Source organism: Canis lupus, chromosome 9, assembly GCF_011100685.1.
Source record: "Canis lupus familiaris isolate Mischka breed German Shepherd chromosome 9, alternate assembly UU_Cfam_GSD_1.0, whole genome shotgun sequence".
NCBI lineage: Eukaryota > Metazoa > Chordata > Mammalia > Carnivora > Canidae > Canis > Canis lupus.
Genome location: NC_049230.1, coordinates 3,093,754 through 3,116,905, shown reverse-complemented (window position 1 = coordinate 3,116,905; position 23,152 = coordinate 3,093,754). Strand labels below are relative to the sequence as shown.

The 23,152-nt window shown below is 61.2% G+C and overlaps 2 protein-coding genes across 13 annotated transcripts in view; one reads left to right on the top strand and one right to left on the bottom strand.

Annotated features, from left to right (window-relative positions):
* RBFOX3 (RNA binding fox-1 homolog 3) overlaps window positions 1–23,152 on the bottom strand; it is a 445,638-nt gene that overhangs the window by 135,842 nt on the left and 286,644 nt on the right. The window lies entirely within an intron of this gene.
* Window positions 2,448–9,218, top strand: LOC111097275. Of its 2 annotated transcripts, none has more exons than XM_038546413.1 (3): window positions 2,448–6,191; window positions 6,351–6,397; window positions 6,793–9,218. In XM_038546413.1, the coding sequence occupies exon 3, from the start codon at window positions 7,787–7,789 to the stop codon at window positions 8,930–8,932; it is 1,146 nt and encodes a 381-aa protein (XP_038402341.1). In that variant the 5' UTR covers window positions 2,448–6,191; window positions 6,351–6,397; window positions 6,793–7,786; the 3' UTR covers window positions 8,933–9,218. The 2 variants fall into 2 exon arrangements, with proteins under 2 accessions (XP_038402341.1, XP_038402340.1); XM_038546412.1 differs by having other exon boundaries at window positions 6,790–9,218.

Here is a 23,152-nt window from a genome sequence, read left to right as displayed (position 1 = left end):
CACCTAGAAAGAGCCTCTCCTGTTTTTCTGAGAAGCAGACAGGTTGCAAGTAAGTCTCTGGGAGGCAATTCATGGAGGAAGGGGGAGGCTGCTTTGCAACCTGGAGGGGGGTGCTCAGCCGCCACTGGAGGGGCTCAATGGGGGCCGGGCGGGGATGTGCTGGGCGTCTCCCTGAGCAGGACTGGTGGCCCTGTGCTCCCTAGGAGCCGAGGGGAGGCCAGGACCAGGTGCGGCGGTGAGCCCGGGGCTGCTCTGACCACTCAGGCTGGAGTGCCCCCTGGAGACCCAACCCCTCGCCCGGACAATCTGCGCACTCTGGCAACAGGGTGCGGGTTAGGAACCCAGCTCTGACGGCTCCACGCACTGGGTCTGGGCCTTCTGGGGCCCTCCTTGAGCCTGCCAGCTCTGCAGGTGCAGCAGCCCCGGGCTGGGGCCAAGGGTCAATGGGGCAAGGCGCTGAGTAGCCACGGGCTTTGGGAGGGGGGAGCACACCTTCCAAACTGAGCAGCCCCGGGGGCCGCCTCACAAGGGCCTTGGCTGATGGCTGCAAGCTCCGAGGAGCTCATTAGTGGGAAGAAGGCCGCCAGCTTCGCCAGTAGCTGCTGGAGGTGTGTGTGGGGGGAGCCAGTGGGATTACCCCCGACCTCAACCCTTTGGCTGAGTTGTGAGCGTCAGGGGCTGGGAAATGAGCAGGGGAGGCAGATGCACAGCCCCGTCTCGCCCCTGCCCGTGCCCTGGGGGTGGGGGCGGGGGGCGCCCTCAGAAAGTCAACCCCAGGCCAGAGCAGGGCCCTCGCCAGGCCTGCTCTCTGGACAGTGCTCCCGAGCAAGAACCGGGAAAGGGGTGCTTGGAAGTGAGTGCTGCCTCATGGGGCCACAAGGCCCCGAGCAAATACCTTCACCTCCCGCACCTGGTTGGCCCACCTGCACGTCGGCGCCCACAGCAAGCCCCCTGCACTCAGGGCCGGTCACGCGCTTTGCCCAGTCGGCCCTCACGTCACCTTCCAGGAGCCCCTGAGGGGTGTGGGTCTGAGCATCATCCCCGTTTTGCAGATGAGGCATCGGAGTATGAGGTGGGTGATGGATGTCTGCAGTCACCCGCAGGGAGACATGAGGTGGGTGGAGCCCTCTGCACGGCACAGCACCCCCCGAACCTCTCCCTGCTGGGTATCATTGATGTTTGCAGAGCACCCACCGCCCCCAGCCCCATCCAGGCCTGGCCCAATCCACCTGCCACGCCAGGCACGATGTGCAGGGGTGAGAGTCAGGGTGTCAAGCCCCTCAGTCCAGCCTGAATGCCCAGGGTCAGTCCTGGGGGTCCCGCTCCTCTGCTGAAGCTCAGATTCTTAGTGCGGGGTGGGGGGTGGGGGGCAGAGGAGGCAAAGCACCTGGTGTCCCGCACCCCCCACAACAGATCTAGTGCAGGTTGAGGCCTCAGCTCCCACATGCCCTGCGCCCTTGTGGAACCCCCACCCAGGGCCCTGCTCTTCCACTGGCAGCTGGGGCCCCGGGGCAGGAAGCCTGTGGCCCCATGGTGGGTGCTAAACAGAGTCAGAGGTGCCCAGGGGCTGCTCCAGAGAGCGGTGGCCAGGCCCGAGGCCCTGACTGCGAAGGGACCAGGGCCTGCTAAGGGCAAAGCTGTTGCCCCAAGGGCCAGTCCTCGCCCAGAGAGGCTTGGTGCCCTCGGGCCTATGCTGGAGGGGAGGGGAAGCAGGGAGGAGACACGGCCAGCAGGGTGACCACTGAGCAGAGAAAACCAGATGTGAGAGAGATTTTCGGTCCGCATCACAGATTCACGCCCAGAATCAACCTCAAAGTCCCTCCCTAGCCCCGCCTGCTCTGGTCTGTCCACCCCCAGACCTCACCACCCTCCTGCTCCTTCCACAGGCAGCACAGGTCTTCCTGCTGGTGGGGGATGGAGCTCTCCGGGCACACTCTACCCCAGGCCCTTGGCGCCTGCTCCAGCTTTGCCCCTGCCCCAGCCAAACCCCACTTCCCCAAGGTCTTTGCTCAAATACATTTTCTCACCTGGATTAAAATCACAATTCACCACCAACCCCCCCCCCCCGCCACACACAGGCCTACCTTCCATCCCCACTGAGGCTCTTCCCTCCCGAAGACACAACGCAGCTTGATTATTTGTATATTCTGCAGGTCGTCCATCCCCCTCTCCCCTGGAGCAACAGAAGCTCCAGGAGAGACTTTTAGCTGTTTTGTCCACTACTGTGGGCACTTAATGTGTCTCTAGAGTCCAAGACAGGGCCTGGTTCAAAGCCGGCACGTCATAAATATGTTTGAGTAAACAAAGGAGGAAGCATGAGCGCCCATGAAATAATACGCACGGAATTCCTCCCTCCCAAGTCCCTGCCCCAGCACAGTGGTGTCATAAAGAGCTGAGAGAGCAAAGTGAGGGTGGGGATGCCTAGCAGACCCCGCAGAGCCCTCCGGGACCGTGCTCCTCACGCTGTGGTGTGCACATGGGTCTCCCAGGAATTCCCTGACACGGAGACTCGAATCGGCAGGTGGGGTGGGGGTCGGGGAGCTGAGCGGCTACTTTTCTCACGAGGTCCCCGGTGAGGCCCGTCTGTGGCTGCAGGTGGTGTGGACACGCGGCTGGAGATGGGACCACGCTTTGAGTCCAGCTCAGACACCAAGCAGGTGGAGGGCGGAATTCGGTTTCAAACTGCTCTGTTTTCTCTGCTCCCCACAGTAGCGTCCATCAAGGGATCACGCTGGGCTCAAAGCCTGCAGCCCCCTCCCTGCCAGGCTTCCCCGCTCCCCTTGGGCAGAGGTCCCCAGAGTGGCTTCCCCTCCTAGTTTCTGGGAGGCAGGGTCTTGATTTCTGATGGAGTCTGGAAAGGGGTGGGGAGGAGGGGGGGAGATGAAGGCTAAGAACACCTGCCGTGTTTACAGAGCATCCCTGGGGATTCCGGGGCCTTCCCAGTACTCAAACTTCAGGTTACTCTGAAATTCTTTTGTCTGCCCGGGGCTGCATTCTTAACTGAAATAACCACTTTGGAAGGGCTCCTCCTGGGTCATGGCTTTTTAAGAATTGCAAATTACGTGGTGAAGCCACAGCCAGGCCAGGCCTGGAATGCGGTAAATCTGAGTCTCAGTGCCCCCATGGTGGGGGGGGTGGGGTGGGCTTCCAGGTTCAGAGTCTGCTGAGCTCCCACAGGGAGCTGCGGGTGGGACCTCAGACACAAAGGGCACCTGTGGCCGGCCCCACGCACAGACGAGGGGGGGACCCGCGCCCCCTCTGAGGTCTCGGTCGCCTGCCGCAGGGGCGCACAAGCCCTCGTCCGTCTCTCTCTGAATTCCACCTCGGCTGTGCTCTGAAGGAAAATCAATGGGAAGATCTCAATTAATCACGCGGGGGCAAATTGATTAGGGTCCTAAATTAGGTCAGCACTGCTGTCTGCTCAGAGGGTAGGACCCCTTAATCACGGCTTCATTCTTGAGACGTGGACCGCAGGCGGAGCGGAAAGAGCTGTGGGCGCTGTCTGTGGGCTCACTGGGAGGGGTATGGAGAGGACCCCACCCCCACCCCCTGGACCCTGGTGGCATCAGAGCTCTGGATGCCTGCCCAGGCTCACCCTTCCTGCACAGCGCTGGACGGTGTCCCTGCCTGAGGGATGACAGACGCCAAGCCACAACTGCTTTAGTAGAATCACTCTTCTCCTTCGCGCTCGACGGGAAACCAACCCATCTGCCTTCGGCCACGAGCATGGGGAGGTAGCCCCGACAGGGAGATGTGCCTTCTAGACCCCCGGCCACGAAGCACCTGTGCTGGCGGTGTGCTCCTCCCTTTGTTTCAGGTGGTCTGGCTGCTAACGGAGCGCACGAGCTGGGCGGATGAGTTCGACAGGTAAGGCTGGTACAGGTAAGCATCAGCCGCAGCCCCCACCCGCCAAGAATTTGCCTTCGGTTGTTCCGGACGGCTGCCGCCGCTTGGCTGAGCAGGCTTGAGGCCTTCAGCTCAGGCAGGGGAACACCCCCAGGGCCCGTGAGGCATTCCTGAATCCCCAGGCTCTGAGAAGCCCAGTGAGATGGCCCCGTCTCTGACCCAAATGGGCGCTGGGCCCGTCCCGGGCTGTGCAAGGCTTATGTCTCCAGCCACGTTCAGGCCTGAGGGAGAACCGCAGCAGAGGTGACCATTTCCATCATTTCTTCTCTGTTCCTTTCCCCCAGCACCGCACCTTGGAAGGTGGCCAGTACTTTTAAGGAGCGATCCAAGCGAAGGCTGGTACTTTACAGGCACTTTGTAAATTCTGTAGCATCCTGAATTTATGTGATTTGTTTGGAACACGGGAAAGGCACACAGACTTTCTGCTGACACTGCGCCTTCTTTCCCCGGGTCAGGTGTTCACGTGTCGCGGAGGCTCAGCTGGAGAACCCTGCCCTGCCCTGTGGGCAGCTGGGCGAGCAGCGGCCAGGAGAAGAGGCTGGAGGCCGAAGGCTGCTCTGACTCTGCGAACCGTCCTTTCCTCCTTTCTAGGCCGACCAGGTAATAGTCACCTGGATGGCAGACCAAGATGCTAAGAGCCCCCACACCTGCCCCTGCTGCCCGCCTGGAACCACAGCTCCAGATCTAGGTCACTGCCAACAGCGGCCTGAGTCCCCAGTGCCCAGAACAGTGCCTGGCGCCAGTAGAGCCTGGTGAGTACTTGTCGCCCAAATGCACACACGCGCCTTCTAGACGGGTGAACTGTGTCCTCCATGAAGATACGTCCAAGTCCAGAACCTGGGAGGGCAACTTCATATTTGGACAATGGGTCCTTGCGGGTGGATTAAGTTACAGATCTGGAGATGAGATCATCCTAATTTAGGGTGGGCCTGAGATGCGGCGACAGGTGTGTCCTTGGAAGGGAGGAAGATTTGGGACACCAACAGGTGGGGCCACCAGCAGCAGCTGGGACAGGCTGGAAGGATCCTCCCTGTAGTCTTTGGAGGGAGTGCAGCCCTGTTGGCACCGTAAGATAGACTTCAGGCCTCCAGACGATGTGAGAAGACTTTTCTGTTGCTTGAGGCCCCCCTCCTGCCCAGGTTAGTCATTTGTTACTGCCGCCGCAGGACACTTGCACACGTGCTCTGGTCCGCAGCTTAAGCCCAGCAGGACATCTTTCCCATGTGCCTGCCCGAGGTCACCCTACCTGGATCTTCTTTCCTCCTGGACCCTCAGTACATGTGGGCACGGGTTATGGGCATCTCTAAGGATGGCGGGAGCCGCTATCTCCTTGCGGTTTCTTCCTGGCCATGGCCCCTTTGCAGGAATCTGCCCAGGAGGGGGTCAGGGGAAAGGCAGAGAGAGGATCAGCCATCAGGCAGTCACTGCTGCCCCAGGGGACCCTCAGCCAGGAAGACGGCAGGTTTGTGGCGACACACAGAAGCACAGAAGCAGCACTGATCCCTCCCAGAGAGCAGCCCACGCCACACCTGTCCAGGGCTGACTCTGGACCATCTGCTGTAGCAGGGACGGTGCCCGTCCAGCGCCAGGGGGGCATTTTGGAGGGTCTTGGGGGGTAGACGCCATCCCAACCTGGCAATTTTCAAAGGCTCAAAGGCAGAAGGCAAATAGTTCTAAAGAACAAAACCCCTCACTGCCCCTTTGCCTGTGGAAATGCTCCCAAGGAAACTGGATTTTGTGAGGTTGCACTTGAGTTTCTGAATTTATTTATTTATTTATATATTTATTTTTAAAATATTTTATTTATTTATTTATTCATGAGAGACACACAGAGAGAGTGAGAGAGGCAGAGACACAGGCAGAGGGAGAAGCAGGCTCCATGCAGGAAGCCCAACATGGGACTCGATCCCAGGTCTCCAGGATCACGCCCTGGGCTGAAGGGGCACTAAACCACTGTGTCACTGGGGCTGCCCTAGTTCTCGAATTTGATGGTGGTTTCCTCCCCATAGCTGGCCCGGGTTGGGCAGGGGCTGGGGGTCCACGATGAAGTGTCTCCAGGCCATTCCACGAGCAGCTGGCCCCAGGACCCCTCTCGCTAACGAGGGGCTCACTTCCAGGGCGACTGTCCTCCCCCTGTTGCCCTGGCCTGATGGGCTCTCAGGCAGGACTCGTCAGAGCTTTTTGAAGACCCAGGTAGACTATGTCCACTGGATTGCTGGGATGCCGGCCCCTTGATTAACTTTTTAGACGGCTCCGCTGAGATGGAGGGCCCGACTTCCCTTCAGGTACGTGGAGTGGTTTGACCTCATTACCTCTGGGCACGCGGGTCTGTAATTTCCAGCATCTCCCTGGCTGATGTTAGCGACTCTCCAATTTCCAGAAGGGGCTTAGTTCCCGAATCCCTTCCAAGATCACTGCTATTTTATACTTTTTAATTCCATTAGGTGAATCCACTCCCATTCCGGAGATTTACGGGGCTGGGATTTCGCAGGTAAGCTTATAAACTGCTTCCCGAGAGCCCCCGGGGCCGGGGAAAGCCGGCCAAGCCCAGGCAGGTCATGTGCACCAGAGGCTGCGGGTGGCTTGGGACAGGTGGCCTGGAGCTGGCGGGCAGCAGGGCCCCACGCGGTCCAAGTCCTCAAGGCATATGGCCCGCGTCTAGCTTGCTCAGACAGCGGGAACTGAGGTGTGCCCGTCGGGCAGACACTGCCCCAAATAGCTGGTGTAGCGACAGACTCACACCAGAGTGGCTTTTCCGACGGGGCTGCTTCCCCGGGGGGCGAGCAGGTGGGGTGGGGTCCAAGCTTCTGTGGGATGCCCCGCGCTCCTTCCGGCAAGTGATAACTTGCATCTCGATGTTTGGCACGGCCCATTATCCGGCAGCAGGAGCAACCCTGAGGACAGCTGGGGAGGTCCCTGTGTCCCCCGTGCTGGTGCGGGAACCTGGACAGCTGGCTGCCCCTCTTCCCTGGAAGGAAGCGTCCTCCCCATCTGGGTCTGGCCAGCACCTTGTCCAGCCATCCCTGGTTCCCATCGGCCTGCTACGTGGTCTCATCCAGGTGCTGTTTTGGTGGGATCGTTCAGTGAGTGGAACCTTCCGGGTGCCTTTCTCGAGGGGATCCTTTGCCATCATCAGGAGTGGGACCGTCTGGCTATGTTCATGTAACTGGGACTGCCAGCCTGACCCAAATGGGGTGCTGCTGGGCTGGGGTCCTGGCAAAGAGCCTCACAGCCCCGGGATTTCCTGTGACAGGAGGGTCTCTGCCCTGCTAAGGGTGGTCCCCAGAGGTGGCTTCAGGATGGGGGCAGGTCACCAGCCTCGGGGATGGGGATGGAGACTGAGTTCAATCAAGGGGCCAGTGATTTCATCCACTAGGTCTACGTAATCAAACCCTCAAACGAAGTCTGGGTACTGAGGCTGGGGCAGCATCCCGGGTGGTGAGCCCACGGATGCTCTGCTCTGGGACAGTGACATGCCCGGTTCCATGGGTGGTGGACATGGAAGCTCCCAGCTCCCTCCGGGATCCCGTCCTATGTATGTGCTTTACAATAAAACTGATTGTAAGTATATGGCTTTCCTGAGTCTATGAGACACCCTGGCGAATCTAGAACTGCGGGGCCGTGGGGACCCCTGAATTTATAGCTGGTCGGTCAGAGGAACCCATGGTCTCTGAGACTTCCGGCTGGCGTCTGTGGGGGACAGGCCCTGGGCCTCTGGTCTAAGTCCCAGTGGTCAGTGGTGGGGCTGAGGTGCAGCTCTGACGGTGTCTGAGCCGTGTGTCGCCGGGATCTAGGCCCCAGTCCCAGCTCTGGGTCCAGGCTGGCAAGTCGCTTCACGCCACGGGCCTTTCTGGCTCATCTTCACGCTGAGGGGGTTGGGATGAACGATCCCCAAGGTGTGTCCGGTTCTGCAACCCTGGGACCACCTGTTTTCTGGTCACTTTTGCAGGAAGCTGCCAGGGGCCCCCTGCCTGGCCGTTTGGAACCTGGCTGCCACCATTCCCCCGGGGAGAGCGAGCCACTGAGCCACGGGGACGCCCAGAGAGGGTCTGGGCGCGGAGACCCGGGAGCCGAGGGCAGGCCAGGAGGAGAAGCCGAAACGTCCACGTGTAGGAGAAAACACGCGGCCCCAGCTTCAGTTCTGATGGGCTTTCCAGGGTCCCGTCCGCCATCGCCCCAGCTGCAGGCTTCCCCTGCACACGTCACGGCGCCCTCTGTCTCAGGCCTTGCCGCTCCTCTCTCCTCCAGCCTCACACCCCATACTGCACCAGGGTGGCATGTGGACGCTCAGGTCAGCGGGGTTTCCCGGGTCCTCCAGCCCAGCTCTGGCCGACCCCACGTCGCCTCTGCACTGACCCCGGTGCTTCCTAGCCCCCTGCACCTCTCCCCACCCCATCCCAGGCCCAGAGACCCCCCTTGTTACAAAGCTCTCCCTGGGAACGACGGGGATCCGCGTGCCACTGATGTCCCTACGGTCCGAGCTCTGACCTCTGGACCGCAGAGGGAGGTCCAGTTCAATGCCTTCCTCCAAGACAGACCTCTGGTCCTCACCCAGCTCGGGGCTGGCTTCTCACGGCGCCCGGCCCGGCCTGCGGTGTCAACAGGTGTGGCTGCTCGTACCCCGAGCTCTGTGCCACAGCTCGTAGGCTGGGCCTCCTCCAGCTTCACAGGACGGGAGACAGCTGCTCCCTGGGACCCACTGTGGGGCGGCACCCATCCCACGTCTCCCCTCCTGGGCACCGGGCCACACTCCGGCGGCGGCCTGCCCTCCTGTTCTCATCCCTCTGCCTCCTCGCCCTCGGCCTGTGAGCCTGTCTGCACTGTGCTGCCTCCTGCTCTCTGCCAGCATCTGCCCCCCACCGTTCCCCTCCTGGAGGATGCCAACCTCCCACCTCACGGTGTCAGCTTCCTCCTGTGCCCCCTGTCCACCGCCACACCCTTCCTCGTCAGCCTTAGATGTTGTTCCAGGGCGAATAACATCCACCCCAAACCCGTGTCCGCCTGGAATGTCAGCATGTCACCGTAGCTGGAAACGGGGGTCTCTGCAGACGGGACCGGTCAGGCTAAGATGTGGTCCTGGTGGATGAGGGTGGCCCTCAATCCACTGACTGGGGTCCTCATCAGGGCAGGTTTGCACAGAGGTGCAGACACACGGGCTCCCTCGGGGGTGACAGCCATGTGAAGGCAGAGGCAGTCCAGGCACGCCGTGGTTCGCCGGAAGCCACCCAAGGCTGCAAGAGGCCAGGACGGGCTCTTCCCTGACCTCTGGAGATCGCTGGGCCCTGCTGACACCCTGATTTCAGATCTCTGGCCTCCGGAACCACGAGAGAATAAACTTCGATTGTTCTAAAGCCCCCAGTTTGTAGTGATTTGTTACAATGGGCCTGGACGCTCCCACAGATGTGACCCAGTCCTCCAAACACACCGTCCTTGACCAACCCTGTCTCCTCCACATGCACTAGGCATTTTGTAACTAATTGCCCACCCCCTACCTGTCTCCAGAGCGGGGAGAGCAGGGGAGACCCCCCCGCACCTCAGGACGGAGGCCCTACGCCCGCCGTGGCCACTGTCCACCGTCCAGCTGGGCCCCTCCCCCGGCATCCACGGGGACCGTGTGACACCGTCTCTGCTCTGCTCCAACACCTGACCCCTGACTCACCAGGTGCCCTCACCTCCCCTTCATGGAGAAAACAGGAGCCCTCAGCTCCCTGCCTCTCCTCCCTCCTTCTGGGGGTGCTCAGGGCCCATCCCCCTGGTTGGCCACACTCTTTACTGTCACTGGCATTTAACAATAAGACCACGAAGCACCGGCAAGGCGACCCCTGACCATGGCCCTCCTGTCCGTCCGCGTCCCTCTGATCCCTCTGGGAACGGAAAGCTGTCCCTGCCCCTCCCACGTCCCCACTCTCGTGGGGACACTGCGGTTTCCTGAGCACAGGCTCTTGGAGCCTCCGTGTGTCCCTGGCCCCTGGCGGGGTTCCCTCCTGGCACCTTGTATTCTCCTCCATCTCTTCACCTGCTTCTGTTCCCCCAAACACGGGAGGTTCTTCGGGGGAGCCTTCAAAGCTCTCCCCTTTCCTATCTGCACTGCCTGGGCCACCCCTGCACGCTTCTGAGAGCTGGTGGGAGGCCGAGCACTCCCACATGGGAGTCTGCAGACCTCCCAACCCCCGGGCTCGGAGCCACATCTCCATATGCGATGACTTGTCCACTTGGGGCCCCACACATGCCCCCAAACTCCAGGGCCGATCTCTCTGCTCCCCCGAGACCCAGTCTCCCCGTTCCTCCCCGGCCCCTCCTCTGGAGCTTACACCAGCTGCCCCGCTCCCTTCTCCACACCCAGCCCTGTCCATGCCTGTCTCCTGGATTGTTAATGTGGCCCCAGCTCTGCATCCTGGCCCCTGCTTCCTCTGCCTCCCGGGCTGTGATGAGCGTTGCCATTTCCCACCGAGAGTCTTTTGAAGGTGCTCTGTGCTGGGACATGGCACCCCGACCCCCTGGGCACCCAGACATGCAGGTGGAGAGCCCCGCGGGTGGGGTGTGCTCAGGACGGTGCTGGGGCAGCCCTGCTACTTTGACTCCTGCAGCAGGAGGCAAACCTCCAAGCCGGAAGCAGAGGCGAGGGGACGAAGGCCTGCGCCCACCCAGTGATCACCAGCACTCCTCGCACCGGGTCTTGCTGTGCCACCTTTAGCTTATTTTTTGAGCAAGGAAACGTGGCATGAAGGTTAAGTAATTTGTCAAGGTCATGCAACACAATGTCGGGGCTGGTATTTGGGCTCATTTTTTTCTGGATGCGGAAACCCAGTACTGACTTAATTTGTGGGGCCAAGTGCAGGATGACAAAGTGGCCCTGTGTTCGAAGACTACAGCCACATTCAAGACAGCGACAGAAGAGCTTTAAGCCGGGTGGGGTCCTTGAGGTCCCAGCCCATCCTGCTCCCCCATCCCTCTCCACGGGTGGGCTTCCTCCTGCCTTCATCCCTGGGGTGCCGGGGCCATGGCTCTCCCAACCCAAGGCTTCTCCTAATTTCTCCCCTCTCCCCGCACCTCTCCACCCGAGGCTGCTTTGCTGGGCCCTGGGGACACATCACCAAGCCTCTCTGGACTCCGGTTTCCTCATTAAAAACAGTAAGGACCCAGGTCACAGAAGGGGGCAGGGCCTCCTAGGAAGTGTAGCTGTCAGGTGCAGGAGAAGGAGGTGATCCCACCCCGGGTCCCTGGGACCCCGGGGCCTGGAGGCTCAAGGGCTCCCCATACGCAGCCCCACCAGGGCACAGAGTCCACCCCAGCCACCCCCTGGGCAGGCCTGCCCCTCACCAGCCTCCCACCAGCCTCCAGGAGGGCAGTCAGGGCACTGAGGCCAGACAAGGAAGCCTAGGGATCCCCCCAGCGGGTGGGGTGTGGCGGGCAGCGCTCCCGGGAAGAGAAACAGCCCAGTGTCAGCACCCCCTCGGGAAGTGAAGCTGACCGCTGTGGGCTGTTAAACGCCGGCTGGCCTCCGGTGGCCTCTGGTGGGGCCCTCGTGTCCCGTCTGCTGGAAGGCTTCACCTGGGCCTCCTTGTCCTGTCCCTGGGGACGTCCCACAGAGCCGAGCTGAGCCCTGCGATCAACTGTGCACGCCCGGCAACGTCCTCGCTCAATGGACAGAGCCACCAGCATCTTCCCCCAGCCCGGTGGGCCTCTGCTGAGCCCTCCGTGGGCGCTGGCCTGCAGGTCTGGGCTCACCCCTGACCGCCCCCTGCTGCGGCCCTCCCCTGAGCAGGAGCCCGCCTCCTCCAGCCTCTCCTCAGAGCCTCGGCCACCTGTGCCCTGTGTTGGGGACATGCACTCAGTTGGGGGTTCAGCTCAGCTGGGGCCTGGGCGGCTGGCTTGTCTCTGTGCAGAGTCCCTCCCTGGGCCATGGGGGTGGCCCGGCTGCAGGAAATCAGGGTTCACACCCCATCCCCAGCTCTGCCTTGCCCTCTGTCCTTCTGATGAGCTGGATTCCCTTCTTCCGCTTGCCCCCGTGTCCCCTTCTGCAGCCCTGCAGCCCTGAACCAGGGGCCCTAAGAGCAGGGGCAGCAGAGGAAGTCCTGACCCAGCTGGAGATGGGAAGCGCTCCCATGTTCTGAGGGGCTCTGCTTCCAGGGAGTGGGCAGGATTGACCACCCCCCTACCCTGGGAGAACAGGTAGGTGACCGATGACCCCTGCCCTACCCTGAGGCCCCCCGGCCCACTGGGGCTGGGAGCACGGGGCTCCCTAGCTGCCTCCAGTCCAAAATGTTCTCTGAGCCTCCACCTCTGTGGTTTGGGTTGCCCCTGCTACAGCCGGCTGGGAAAGCCACCCGCAGGGACCAGGGCCTCACGGCCACCACACTTCTGTCCTCCCCACCGGCCGTACCGCTGTCCTGTGGGCACGTCCCTCCAGGGCTGGTGGCTGGTGGCTCAGCGCAGGTGTGCCCCAGATTAATGCCCGCTCCCCCACAGCTGCAGGAAGAGACTGTGAGCTGTCAGCGGGACCTCTGGGCCGGGGCAAGCACTGACCCTGCACGCACAGCGAGCTCAGCGAAGGTACCCTGGCGGCCCGTCCCGGCTGTCAGCGTCCCTCTGTCTGGCGCAGTTACCCGCCCACAAACCCTTCTCATGCTGCGCCCCTGCCTTTGGCCTGGAGGTACTAGAAACCCGACGGCATTCAGGCCTCAGTTTCCTCATCTGCAAGATGCGAGATGGCTTGTGCTCCTGGGCCGGCTGTGGAGGTTAAGCGAGTGAACGCAGCCCAGGCTGCCATGCAGTTAGCGTACCTCGCCATGCTTCTCTCACCTTCGGGGGACTGAGTCAAGTCCCCGAGGCGGGAGGTGGGTGTGTGGGGGTGGGGGTGGTTAGGCTCTTGTGCCTGGTGGGGGCAGGGCAGGACTCTCCCCTCCTGGGGCTCAGGGAGCTGCCCGCTGATGCCTGGGAACACCCACGGGATTAGTGTGGCTTTGGGGTCTCTCCACTCTCACGCAGGCTGGTCCCCAAATGTCCCCGTCCTGACAAACGGCTCTGCCATCCACTCTGTTGCTCAGCTCAGAGCCCAGGAGCCACACCTGATTCTCCTCCAGGTCCCTCCCCCTGGCCCCCAGGTCCCCGCACTCCCCAGCCCTGCACAGGCAGGTGTCAGGGCTTCCCCCAACACACGGCCCCAGCCCCCTGCTCTCCGCACCCCGGCCACCCACCCGTGTCACACGTCTTCTCTCCCCTGGGCTCTTGCTAGTGCACATGGCTGGTTCCTCGACCCAGAGCCTGAGGGTGAGCACCAACCACCCTGCCTACACCCCGGCTTCACCCCCTGCCTTACACGTCTGTCTCTGCACCTCTATCTCCCTCTCCCTCTTTCTCTATCTCTCCCTCTCCCTTTGTCTCCCTCTCCCTCTGTCTCTCCCTCTGTGTCCCTCTCCCTCTCCCTCTGTGTCCCTCTGTCTCCACGTTCCTCTTCCTCTCCTTCTGTCTCCCTCTGTCCCCCTCCCCTACTTGGTCTCAGGCCCTCTCCCCATCTCTACAGGTTCCTCCCAGGGCTCCCTCCCACCTTGCCAGGCCCCTGTCGCCAGCGCAGCCCCTTCCTGCCCTGGGCCCTCCACCCCGGCCCCAGTGCCCAGCACGCTCTGTCCCCTGACTTCATGGGCGGCGAGGGCTCAGGGACGCCCCTGTCCACCAGGTCGGAGTGTGGCCCAGGCCTCCACAGCTGCTCTGTAAAGCACGAGTGCCCTTGGGCTGGTTTACTTGTGGACTAACTGCCCCCTCCCCCAGACTCCTCCACAAGCTGCGGGACCCCGTCTGTCTCCCGGTGACTCTGTGGCCCCCCAGCCCCTGCTCTGTGTCGACTGCAGGGCATGTGCTCACTGAAGTGGAGGCTGGGATGGAGCAATAGGCAGCCAGAGGCCCTCTCCACGGAGGCCAGCCATCTCAGCGGGCAGGGTGTGCCCCGCTGTCTGCAGGTGTGGATGGACGAGCAGGTGCCCAGCAGCCATCACCGAATGGCTTCTGCTCTTGTCAGGAGACCGTGACCCTGCCCCGCACATCTATTGATACTGCGTAACCGAGGACACATCCTCAGTCTGGGTGAGGGGTGAAAAGTGCATTCAGAAAATGCCAAGACAGATGGGGAGGGTGAGGGGTGGCCGGGAAAGGGGTAGCCCTTGGGGTACTTGGCCCTAGAACAAGGAGCGCTGATGTTTCCTTTATTTCTTAATGTTTAAAAAAGATTATTTATTTATTTGAGAGACAGCAAGAAAGAAAGAGCACAGAGGCAGAGAGAGAGGCAGGCTCCCCACAGAGCAGAGACCACTCCCCTGCCCCCGACACAGGGCTCCATCCCAGGACCCTGAGATCATGACCTGAGTGAGCCAAAGGCAGACACTTCACCCACTGAGCCACCCAGGTGCCCCGACGTTTCCTTTAAACATATAGTTACCATATGACCCAAGAGAAAAGAAAACATACGTTCAAATAAGCACACGCGTGTCCACAGCGGCACCATGCATGGTACCAAACACTGGAAGCAACCCAACATGATCAACTGAGGAACGGATAAAATGTGGCCCGTCCATGCCTGGAAGGTTACTCAGACATGAAAGGAAGGAGCTTCTGACACCTGCTGCATCTTCGATGGACCTTGGGGTGGCAAGGTCCTATGTGCAAGAGACCAGACACAAAGGCCACGTGGCCTATGAGTCCATTGGCGTGAAATGTCCAGAACAGGCAAATCCAGAGACTGAAAGGTTAGCGGTTGCCCGAGGCAGACAGGTCTGGGGAAGTGGGTCTGGGGAGGGTGACTGCTGATGGGCACAGGGTCTCTCCCTGGGGTGATGAAAATGCTCTAAAGTGAGGGTAGTGGTGGTTGTGCAGCTGTGCCCATGCTGAAAACCCTTGCGCTGTGCACCCAAAGTGGGCGGCTTATGTGGGGTGTGGACGAGTTCTCCAAAAAGATATTATTGAAAAAAAAGTAGGGGAGTGTTTCTTGACCGTCTTATCTGCCAGGCTTATCCTAAGCATCTGCATGCACATGCTGCATGCCACGGCCTGCTGGGGAGGAATGGCTGTGGCCCCCAATGGGTAAGGAAGCTTGCCCACACACGGGGCGGGGGGGGGCCGCGAGGGCTGGTGTAGAATTCACACGCAGGTCTGAGCAGTTCCAGAACCTGCGGGCTGCACCCCCAACACCTCTGGTGCCAGGACCCTGCATCTCTGCACCCCCGGGTCTCCTCCGCCGTCCTGCTGCACCCCTGCCGCCCCTCCCGCATGGCCTGGCTCTGCTGGAATCCCTTCAGATGCTCTGGGCCGCCAAGGACTCTACGGTCGGGGGTGGGGGCCTGCAGCTCATCCTGTACCTTGCACTGTAAATACAGATAGAAGTATTACAATTTAGTTTAATATTTAATACAATCGGGTTAATACGCGTTCCAAACTCCATAAATAATCATTAGCAGAGGGTTCTAATTGTGCTGGCGGGATCCGACCTCATGACTAATTTAAAGACCAGAAGACATTCCCATATTCAGCTCCCCGAAACACCATAAATTAGCCCGCGGCCCCAGCGCTGCAGTCAGAAGCAATGGGGTGTGCCAAGGAGAGGGCACGCTGCTGCGGGCCTTTGCTCAGGCTGCCCAAGCTCGCTGCCCGGTGGACAGGTGGGCAGGGAGCTGGAGGGCTGCCTGCCGGGGGACTCAGAGACCCCACTGGTCAAGGGCCAGAGGCCGCTGTTGAGGGTCGCGTGTTGGGAGCGGGGCTGGCTAGGGCCGGGGCCCGTGGTGGGCGACACGAGCTTGCTTGCCACGGCGGGCAAAGGAGAGTGGTCAGGCCTGTGGGAGGAGCCGTGGGCAGATCACCACCTTGGCACTGTCCCCCTGGCGGCCCGTGGACCCTGCTGTCCCTGGCCCGGCGCTCCAAGTTTCTGCCCGAGCAAAACCCCAAGAGCTGCCGTGCAGGGGAGGTTCCAAAGCCCTGGCTAGCTTAGATTGCAAATAGGCACAGATCCCCACGCTGCTGGTGTCGATGGCCTCACGGAGATGCAGCTACGCCGGAGAGTGGGATCGTCCCAGACAACTTCGGATGTGGGCCAGGGGCTTGGTCGCCTCTGCTGATCCTCGGGTCCCCAGCTTCCCTTTCTGGCGCTGGGAGGTGGGGCTGCATGCCCCTGCCCTGCACTCCTGGCAGCAGTTCTCCATCCCTTCCTCAGAAAGGCTGAGGGCCCCGCTCCTGGTACCTGGGGAGGGGGGCAAGGACCCCGGTGCTTGCTGTGGGCATCCCTGTCTCGGGTGCCTATCATATAACTCCTGTTCCCAGGATGTGGGATCTGAGTTCAGGCCCTTCCTGACCCCACATCTTGGCTGCTTCAGGCTGGCAGGAGCCCCCTGCCCAGCAGGATCCCACCAGGAAGCTGCCCACCCAGGCCAGTGGGCACCAGGGAGGGAGCTGGGCCCTCCGGTCCACGTGCTGTCGGCACTCGCCCCTGCACTGGCCAAAGGCACTGCCGAATGAACCCTCCTGTCCCTGCTCTGGACCAAGGATGTGTCCACAGCCCGGGGGCAAGGGAGCCGGGTCTGCCTGGCTGAAGCACCAGGACGCACAGAGCAGGAAGGACACATAGCAATCACCTACCCAGTCCTTCTGGTGACTGCAGAGGGAATGGGACAATGGAGAGGACAGGGTCAGTGAGCAGAGGGCCAGAGCTGGACCTGCTCTGGACCCTGTCACCTCCCAGAGAAAGCGACATCAGCAACTGGTTCTAATCGAGCGCCAGCTTCCTCCGGCACTTATCCTTCCACATCCTTCCACGCTCTGCTCACACCTCTCAGCGGTGTGTGCCACCTACATGCCCTTCTGACGGTGAGGGAGCTCGGGTCAGGGGGGCTTCAGCCACCGGTCATTAAGGGGCAGACCCGGGAAGAAATCGTGGTCTGTGGGACGTGGTCCTGCCTGTGATGAGGGTGGGGACAGGTGCTGGTGGTGGGGTGATGCAGGCTTGGGAACGGACGTCCCCGATTCTGGGGATCAGACCGGCAGGACGTGTGTCTCCACTTCCCCAGGCTGGGTACTGTGGGGACGTGAGTCCTGGCACACAGCAGGCACTCAGCATTCACTGACACAGCTGAACGGCAGTTTGTGAGGCTCCTCCTCTAAATGTGCCCTGGGTCCTCCATTCACGCCACAGCTCTGATGAGAGCGGGATCCCCCTCGCCCCGCACTGGCAGGGGCAACAGAGCCGGGCATGCAGCAGGTGCCTGGTGAACCCACGAGACACACTCCGAATGACTCGGGAGCACTGCTTCTGGCCAGGCATGTCCCACCACCCTCTCCTGTCCAGCTGATACTCGCTCAGGGAATGCAAGCCCACCCCCACAACCAGCCCAGCCAGTCCACGGCGGAGGGTATAAAGCAACTGGGGGTAGAGGGGAGCTCTGGGCTCTGTCTGCCCACCCCAGCAGGAGAGGGACACACACTAGTGTGTGCCTAGGGAGGGGTGACCAGAGGGCTCAGCTTGGGAGAGGAGACACCTGTCCAAGAGATCCTGGGGGGGCGGTGAGAAGAGGAGAGGATGGTGGTGGTGGAGTGACTTGGAGAAGGGGCCACTGGGGACTGAACTGTGTTCAGATGTCAAACCCCTCAACCCCAAGGTGACTGTGCTTGGAGATGGAGCCCTTGGGGAGGTGATTCAGGTACCGTGAGGTCAGCAGGGTGCGGCCCTGGTCTGAGAAGAGGAGTTGCCCTTGTAAGAAGAGGAAGAGACACAGAGGACCCCTCTCCCTGGCCCCAAGTATGTGGGGACGAGGGGACACAGCTAGGAGGCAGCTGTGTGCAGGCTAGGAAGAGAGGCCTCGCCAGAAACCAGCCCCATGGGCGCCCCGGGCTTCCAGCTCCCCAGAGCTGCGAGGGCTGCATGTCTGCTGCTGCAGGCCGGGTCTGCGCGGCTGCACCATGGTGGCCCCAGGGGGCGGATACAGAGGCAGCACCCTGAGATGGGAGCGTTGGGCGGGGCACATGGGGATGCCGGCCACGCAGACACCTCCACTTACAAATGCAGTTGAAAGGAGAGCGAACGGCTTTATTGTCCAACTGTGAGCCTCGTACTCGGCCCGTGTCGTGAAGCTGCAGGTCTTAGACCCCCCCAACGTTCAAAGGCCAGAATGTGAGCGGTGGGTGCCACCAGCTGTCCAGGATGTGGCCCTCTAGGCGCCCACGGCTGGGTGCAGCAAGTGTGGAGGCGGCTGCAGCACGCGCCTCCGCCATGAAGCTGGGTGGGCGAAAGAGGGAGCCCCCAGCGCCCTCGGGGGTCGTGGCAATGTCCTGGGAGCTAGAGCAGCAGGTGTGTGTGTCTGTGTGTGTGCGCGGGTCACATCCTTCCCTAGAGCAGCAGCGAAGAAAGCTCACGTGTCCCCAGTAAGCATGTCACCCTGCCCGTACAGGGCGACCAGAGCAACAGCTGCAGGCGGACAGAGAAGCCACAGGTCACACACGTGCTTCTGTAAGAAACTGTTCATGCGTCGAAAAGGAAACACGCAACCCCGCCGTGGCAGTACGTGAGTGGGCCTGGCACTGATGGGGTGAAGAGAAGATGCAGGTGCTCAGGAGCCCGCCGGCTGGCTGGGCCTGGGGCTCACATTCACATGCATACACCCAGAGTCAGGGAGTACCGGGCCTGGTGTGCGTCCCTCCAGAACCTTCCAAACCAGCTCAACCAGCCCTTTCCCAGGGGAGCTGCATGCCTGTCCTGAGCCAGCGAGAGCGCCTCTGAGCTTGCTCAGTCTCCCCAGGTGACACCTCTGGAGGGGAACATGCTTATTCGGGCAGGTACATGTGCTACAGGGGAGTGAAATTAAGGTGGTAGCTGCGTACACGGGCGGCAGGGACACGTGGGCCGGCGGGTCTCTGGAAGGCGGGCTCAGGGGCCGCGGGGCATGCACAGCCTCGCGTGGAAGCAGAGCAGACCACACCGAGTGCCTCTCTGCGGGGCACCCCCTCCAGGAACGCATGTCCACACGTCCCCCCCGAGGCCAGGACAGCACAGGAAGCCAGGGCAGGCCGGCTGTGGGCCCTGAGAAGCTCGGGCACAAGGGGCACGGCCCTGCTGTCGGTCACGTATTGCTGAGAACGTTCCGAGCAGAACCCTCCATAACCCGGAGCTGCTGAGAAGAGGCAGAGACCTGAGCGTGTGAGGGAGGGAAGGGAGCGCCAGGCAGATGACTGCTGTCACCGCCGACCACGTGCAGCCCCTCTGTTGTGGGCAAGAACTCTGGAGCCGGGCAGCCCTGGACTCCAGTCCCCGGCACAGACCAGCCGCGGGGCCTTCAGGCCCATTTCCCTCCCAATGAAGTGCGAAGGGCCGCGCGGCGCCGGGCAAGGACATGGGGGTGTGATGAGAGTTCTCCCGACGTCCTGGGCGTGGAGGGGCAGGGTGCTGGCATGCGGTCACGTGGGGGTGGCCCGACCGCCCTCTGGGTGCTGTGTCGGCACTCACACAGCCAGCATGACCCACCCAGTGACCGCGCCGGGGGTATCTCGCTGGGGTTCACACCCGACGGTGCCTGGATTTAACTGCTGTCCCCGGTTCCAGGCTTTGAACGCATCAAGAGGTGCTAAGATCGTTAAGTGGCCTTAGGGATACCGTTCTTCTTGCAGCGAGTATGTGCACGTCTTGGCCTCGGCCGCGCTCCCCTGGCGCTGGCATCGGGTGCTCGAGGACCCTGATGCAGGGGCAGCCGTCAGGGGCAGACACGGCCATTAGGCTGAGAACAGATGTGTCAACACAGACGCGACCCATTAATGTGATGGTTGTCGAGCTGCTGTGCGGACTTTGCTGAGACACATGTATCTGGAGGGTGCGCGCTGGCCGGGGAGGCGGTGGGGGCGGCAGGAGGATGACATTAATTCACAGGCTGCTGTACGGGGCTGCAGTTTTCTTTTCTTCTTGGGAGGGTGTTGACCCAACACCCTGCAGCTCACTCCTGACCCGGGCAGTTTGGAGGGGGCTGGGGCCCAGCAGGGCGGGTAGGGCTTTCCTGCAAATACAAATCAGAAGAGGCTGCCCGAAAACTGAGGGGAGAGGGGGTCCAAGGGCAGGGGCAGTCCTGAGAGGGAGCCTCACTGTGCTGAATAAAGTGCAGGAAAACCTCCATGTCCAAACGTTTCCCCCTAAGGGATCTGCTGATGCATTTCCTTCTTAGAAAAGGGTTCTTCTCTGCTCTTGGGAGCTTAATTTCATTCGGAATGAAAAATGACAAGAGTGGATTGGACCATCGGCTTGGACCTGGCCTGAGCTGCTGGCTCACGGCACTTCCTGTTTGTTCAGGGAAAGTGGGTTGGGAAGCAGTTGCCTGCGCCAGGGCACAGAAAAGGGGGGCTTGTGGGGGGGAGGCCCTCTCTGCCGGGAGAGGGAGGTGCATGTCTTGGACCCCTCGGGATGTGCCCCCTGCACAGGAGTCCCCACTTTCCCCGGGACCTTGGTGGGAACCAACGTGCCCCGTCTGCTCCAAGCCCTGGGATCCACTGTACGAGCTACAAGTGCGGGTGTAAGCAAGGAGGGTGGGGGTGGTGGTAGGGGGCCGGGCCTCTCGGTTCCTGGCCCTGCAGGATGCTGGAGGGAGGGAGGGACACCATTCCGCCAGGGCCCAGGAAGCCAGACTGGCCGTCAGCAGCTCCTGACACTCCCCAGTAGCAGCACCTCTGAAGTCAAAGCCGTTGGCTGAAGGTTCTTCTTACTTCGATTTGCAGGAGCCGAGCCGCAGCAGCCAGGGGAGGAGCTGCAGCCTCAACCCCGTGAGGTCCAAGCGACGCTGGGTGTGGAGCAGGCTCGGAAAGTTTCCATTCTCAGGAGAGCAACTGAGGTGGGGTGGGAGGACAAGGCTGGCGAAGTCAGGGAATGCTGTACCATAGGGACGGGGAGCAGCCCTGTCAGTAATGTTTGCTTTCTCTCCTTCGTTCATTTTCAGAGCTTCTAGAACAAATGGACTGGATGGAAGTCTCCCCACGCTAAGACAACGTTCCTACCTTTCACATGTGAACATGGCCTGGGCCAGGAAATGCGCTGGATCCAGGTGCTGGAGCTGGGGAGGGGTCTGCAGAGGTGCACCTCTGCCCCCATGGCGGCTGGGGGCCCTCAGAGCATCAGAGCCAAGGCCCCCAGGGCACTGCCCCTCCCCCACCCCCCGGAATCGGGCTGGCTGTGGCCTGGAGTCCTAGATCCGGCTCCTAGAACTGAACGAGTGTTTTCACAGCAGAAGGATTTCCCTCTGACCCAGAAGTCCTATTGTTCCCTGTATTTACTTCTGGGCTTAGAGAAGGTAATGGGTCCCCAAAAGCCGGCTGACTCGTCTGTGTGTCTCCATGGACACATGCCTAGTGTGGACGGTGTGGGCTCCACTGCAGCAGCTCTGAAGAGCTGTACACACAGTCTGCGAGCGGTGTGGGGCTCAGAAAGTATTTGGGTCAAGACATTTTTTTAATTTTCTTGAATGTTCTGTGTATTACCCCCAAGTCCATAATCCGAATGTCTTGTCTTCACAAGAGAATCACAAAAGTGAGGGGGATGGGTTGTCGAATGGTGACCAAGTCGGGGACCCCCGCCAGAGCAGAAGGATTACAGCACTCACAAGAGGACGGCTGTGGACAGGTTTGCGGGTAGACACAGGCCTCCTCACCCAGCACTGTCCTGCAGGTCACGGGGTCATGGAGGGACCAGAGAGACGGCAGGTGTGGGGCCTTTAATCCTCTTCCAGCCCCGGGTGCTCAGAAGGAGAGGACCAGGGCCAGAGAGAGCCTGAGTTTTGTAGACACTCTTGGATTTGAAACCCTGTCCAGGTATTTCTGTCTGTGTGACACTGGCCTCAGTGAAATAGGAGAGGCACCTGCTGCCCTGCAGGGGTGTCAGAAGGTCAAGGAAGGGCAGGTGCTGGGCAGTGAGGCCAAACCCTCCTCCGGGTCCTTGACTCTCTCCCAGCTCTACACTGAAAATGGAAAGTGGATAACTAGGACGCAGTAAACAGAGGACCCAGAGCCAAGGAGGTCCCTGGCCCCCACGGGCAGACACGGCACTTGTCCACGATCACATGCTCCCGCTGGGTCACGTGAAGATCCCAGAGACGCTTTATCCTCATTGCTAACTGCTGTCAAATAGCAGTGGCTCCTCACACTCTAGCACAGAATGGCGTCTGCCCCGCGCCACTCGGCCACGTGGGCAACGATGCACGAACCAATATTTAAATGCACGAAAGAAGCTGGATTCTAGAGGAACTGTGCTGAGTCTCGGTGGTTTCCCAAAGACCACTGTCGACGCTCCTACACGCCGTTCCGCTCCTTTGCACCGGTAAGGCTGCATTTTCGTGCATGGGCCTGGGATCAGGTGGGTGCATCCGTCCTATACGGAACATCGATGGGCCCGCTGGCACGGTGTCCACCTGGAGGCCAGGTGCTGAGGCACAAGTTGGCGGCCACTGCTCATTAATGGCCCTGACTCACCTCTCTGCTCGCAGGGACCCTCCAATGTCACTTGGGGCTACACCGATTGTTACTGCAGAGGCTGGTTGGCTCCTGTGCCATACTATCACTTGGAACTTTCTAGAATGTCCCAGCTCTTGGGAGCCTGGCAGTCCTTGGCTTGTCAGCTGCAGGGCTGAGACTCAGTTGAGTGGGGCTCTGACCCCTTCCCGTAGCCACGGCCCCCGTGCCCCCAGCCGCCATCTGCAGTCCTGCCCTCTTGCTGCCCCGACGTCAGTGCCGAGCTGGCCTCTCCTGCATCTTGTTCCTGAAGGCTGGCAAAGCCCGTTGAGCAGGATAAGCTGCGAGGGAGGTGCTTAACGCCCTGCTCCTGATACTTATTAGCTGCGTGGTGAGTTTGCACATCCCTGGGCTGGTTTCCTCCTGTTATGTGACAGAGCTTAATATGCTGCGGCCTCCTGCCTCAGCAGCCACCCCGAGAGAGCCACATCCTCACAGCCTTGAGTTAACCCCCTGCCGGAGCGATTCCTCGGCTTTCTGGTCCTCTCCCTGGGCACTGAGGAAAGGAGAAGGTGGGGACGTGAAGAGGACAAATCCAGGCCGCGTGGAAAAGGGGAAGCTGGGGCGGGACACCCATCCAGGTGACTGGCTCTCCCTGGGGGCGGACGTGCCCTCTGAAGGGGGCCCCCCTGCAGGCATTGGTGGAGTCGGACGCATCATGGAGACAGCGTTCCCCATCGATCCTGTGGGCAGACGTCCGTCCTCTTCCTTGGACACAGAGTGTGAGATGAGAGCC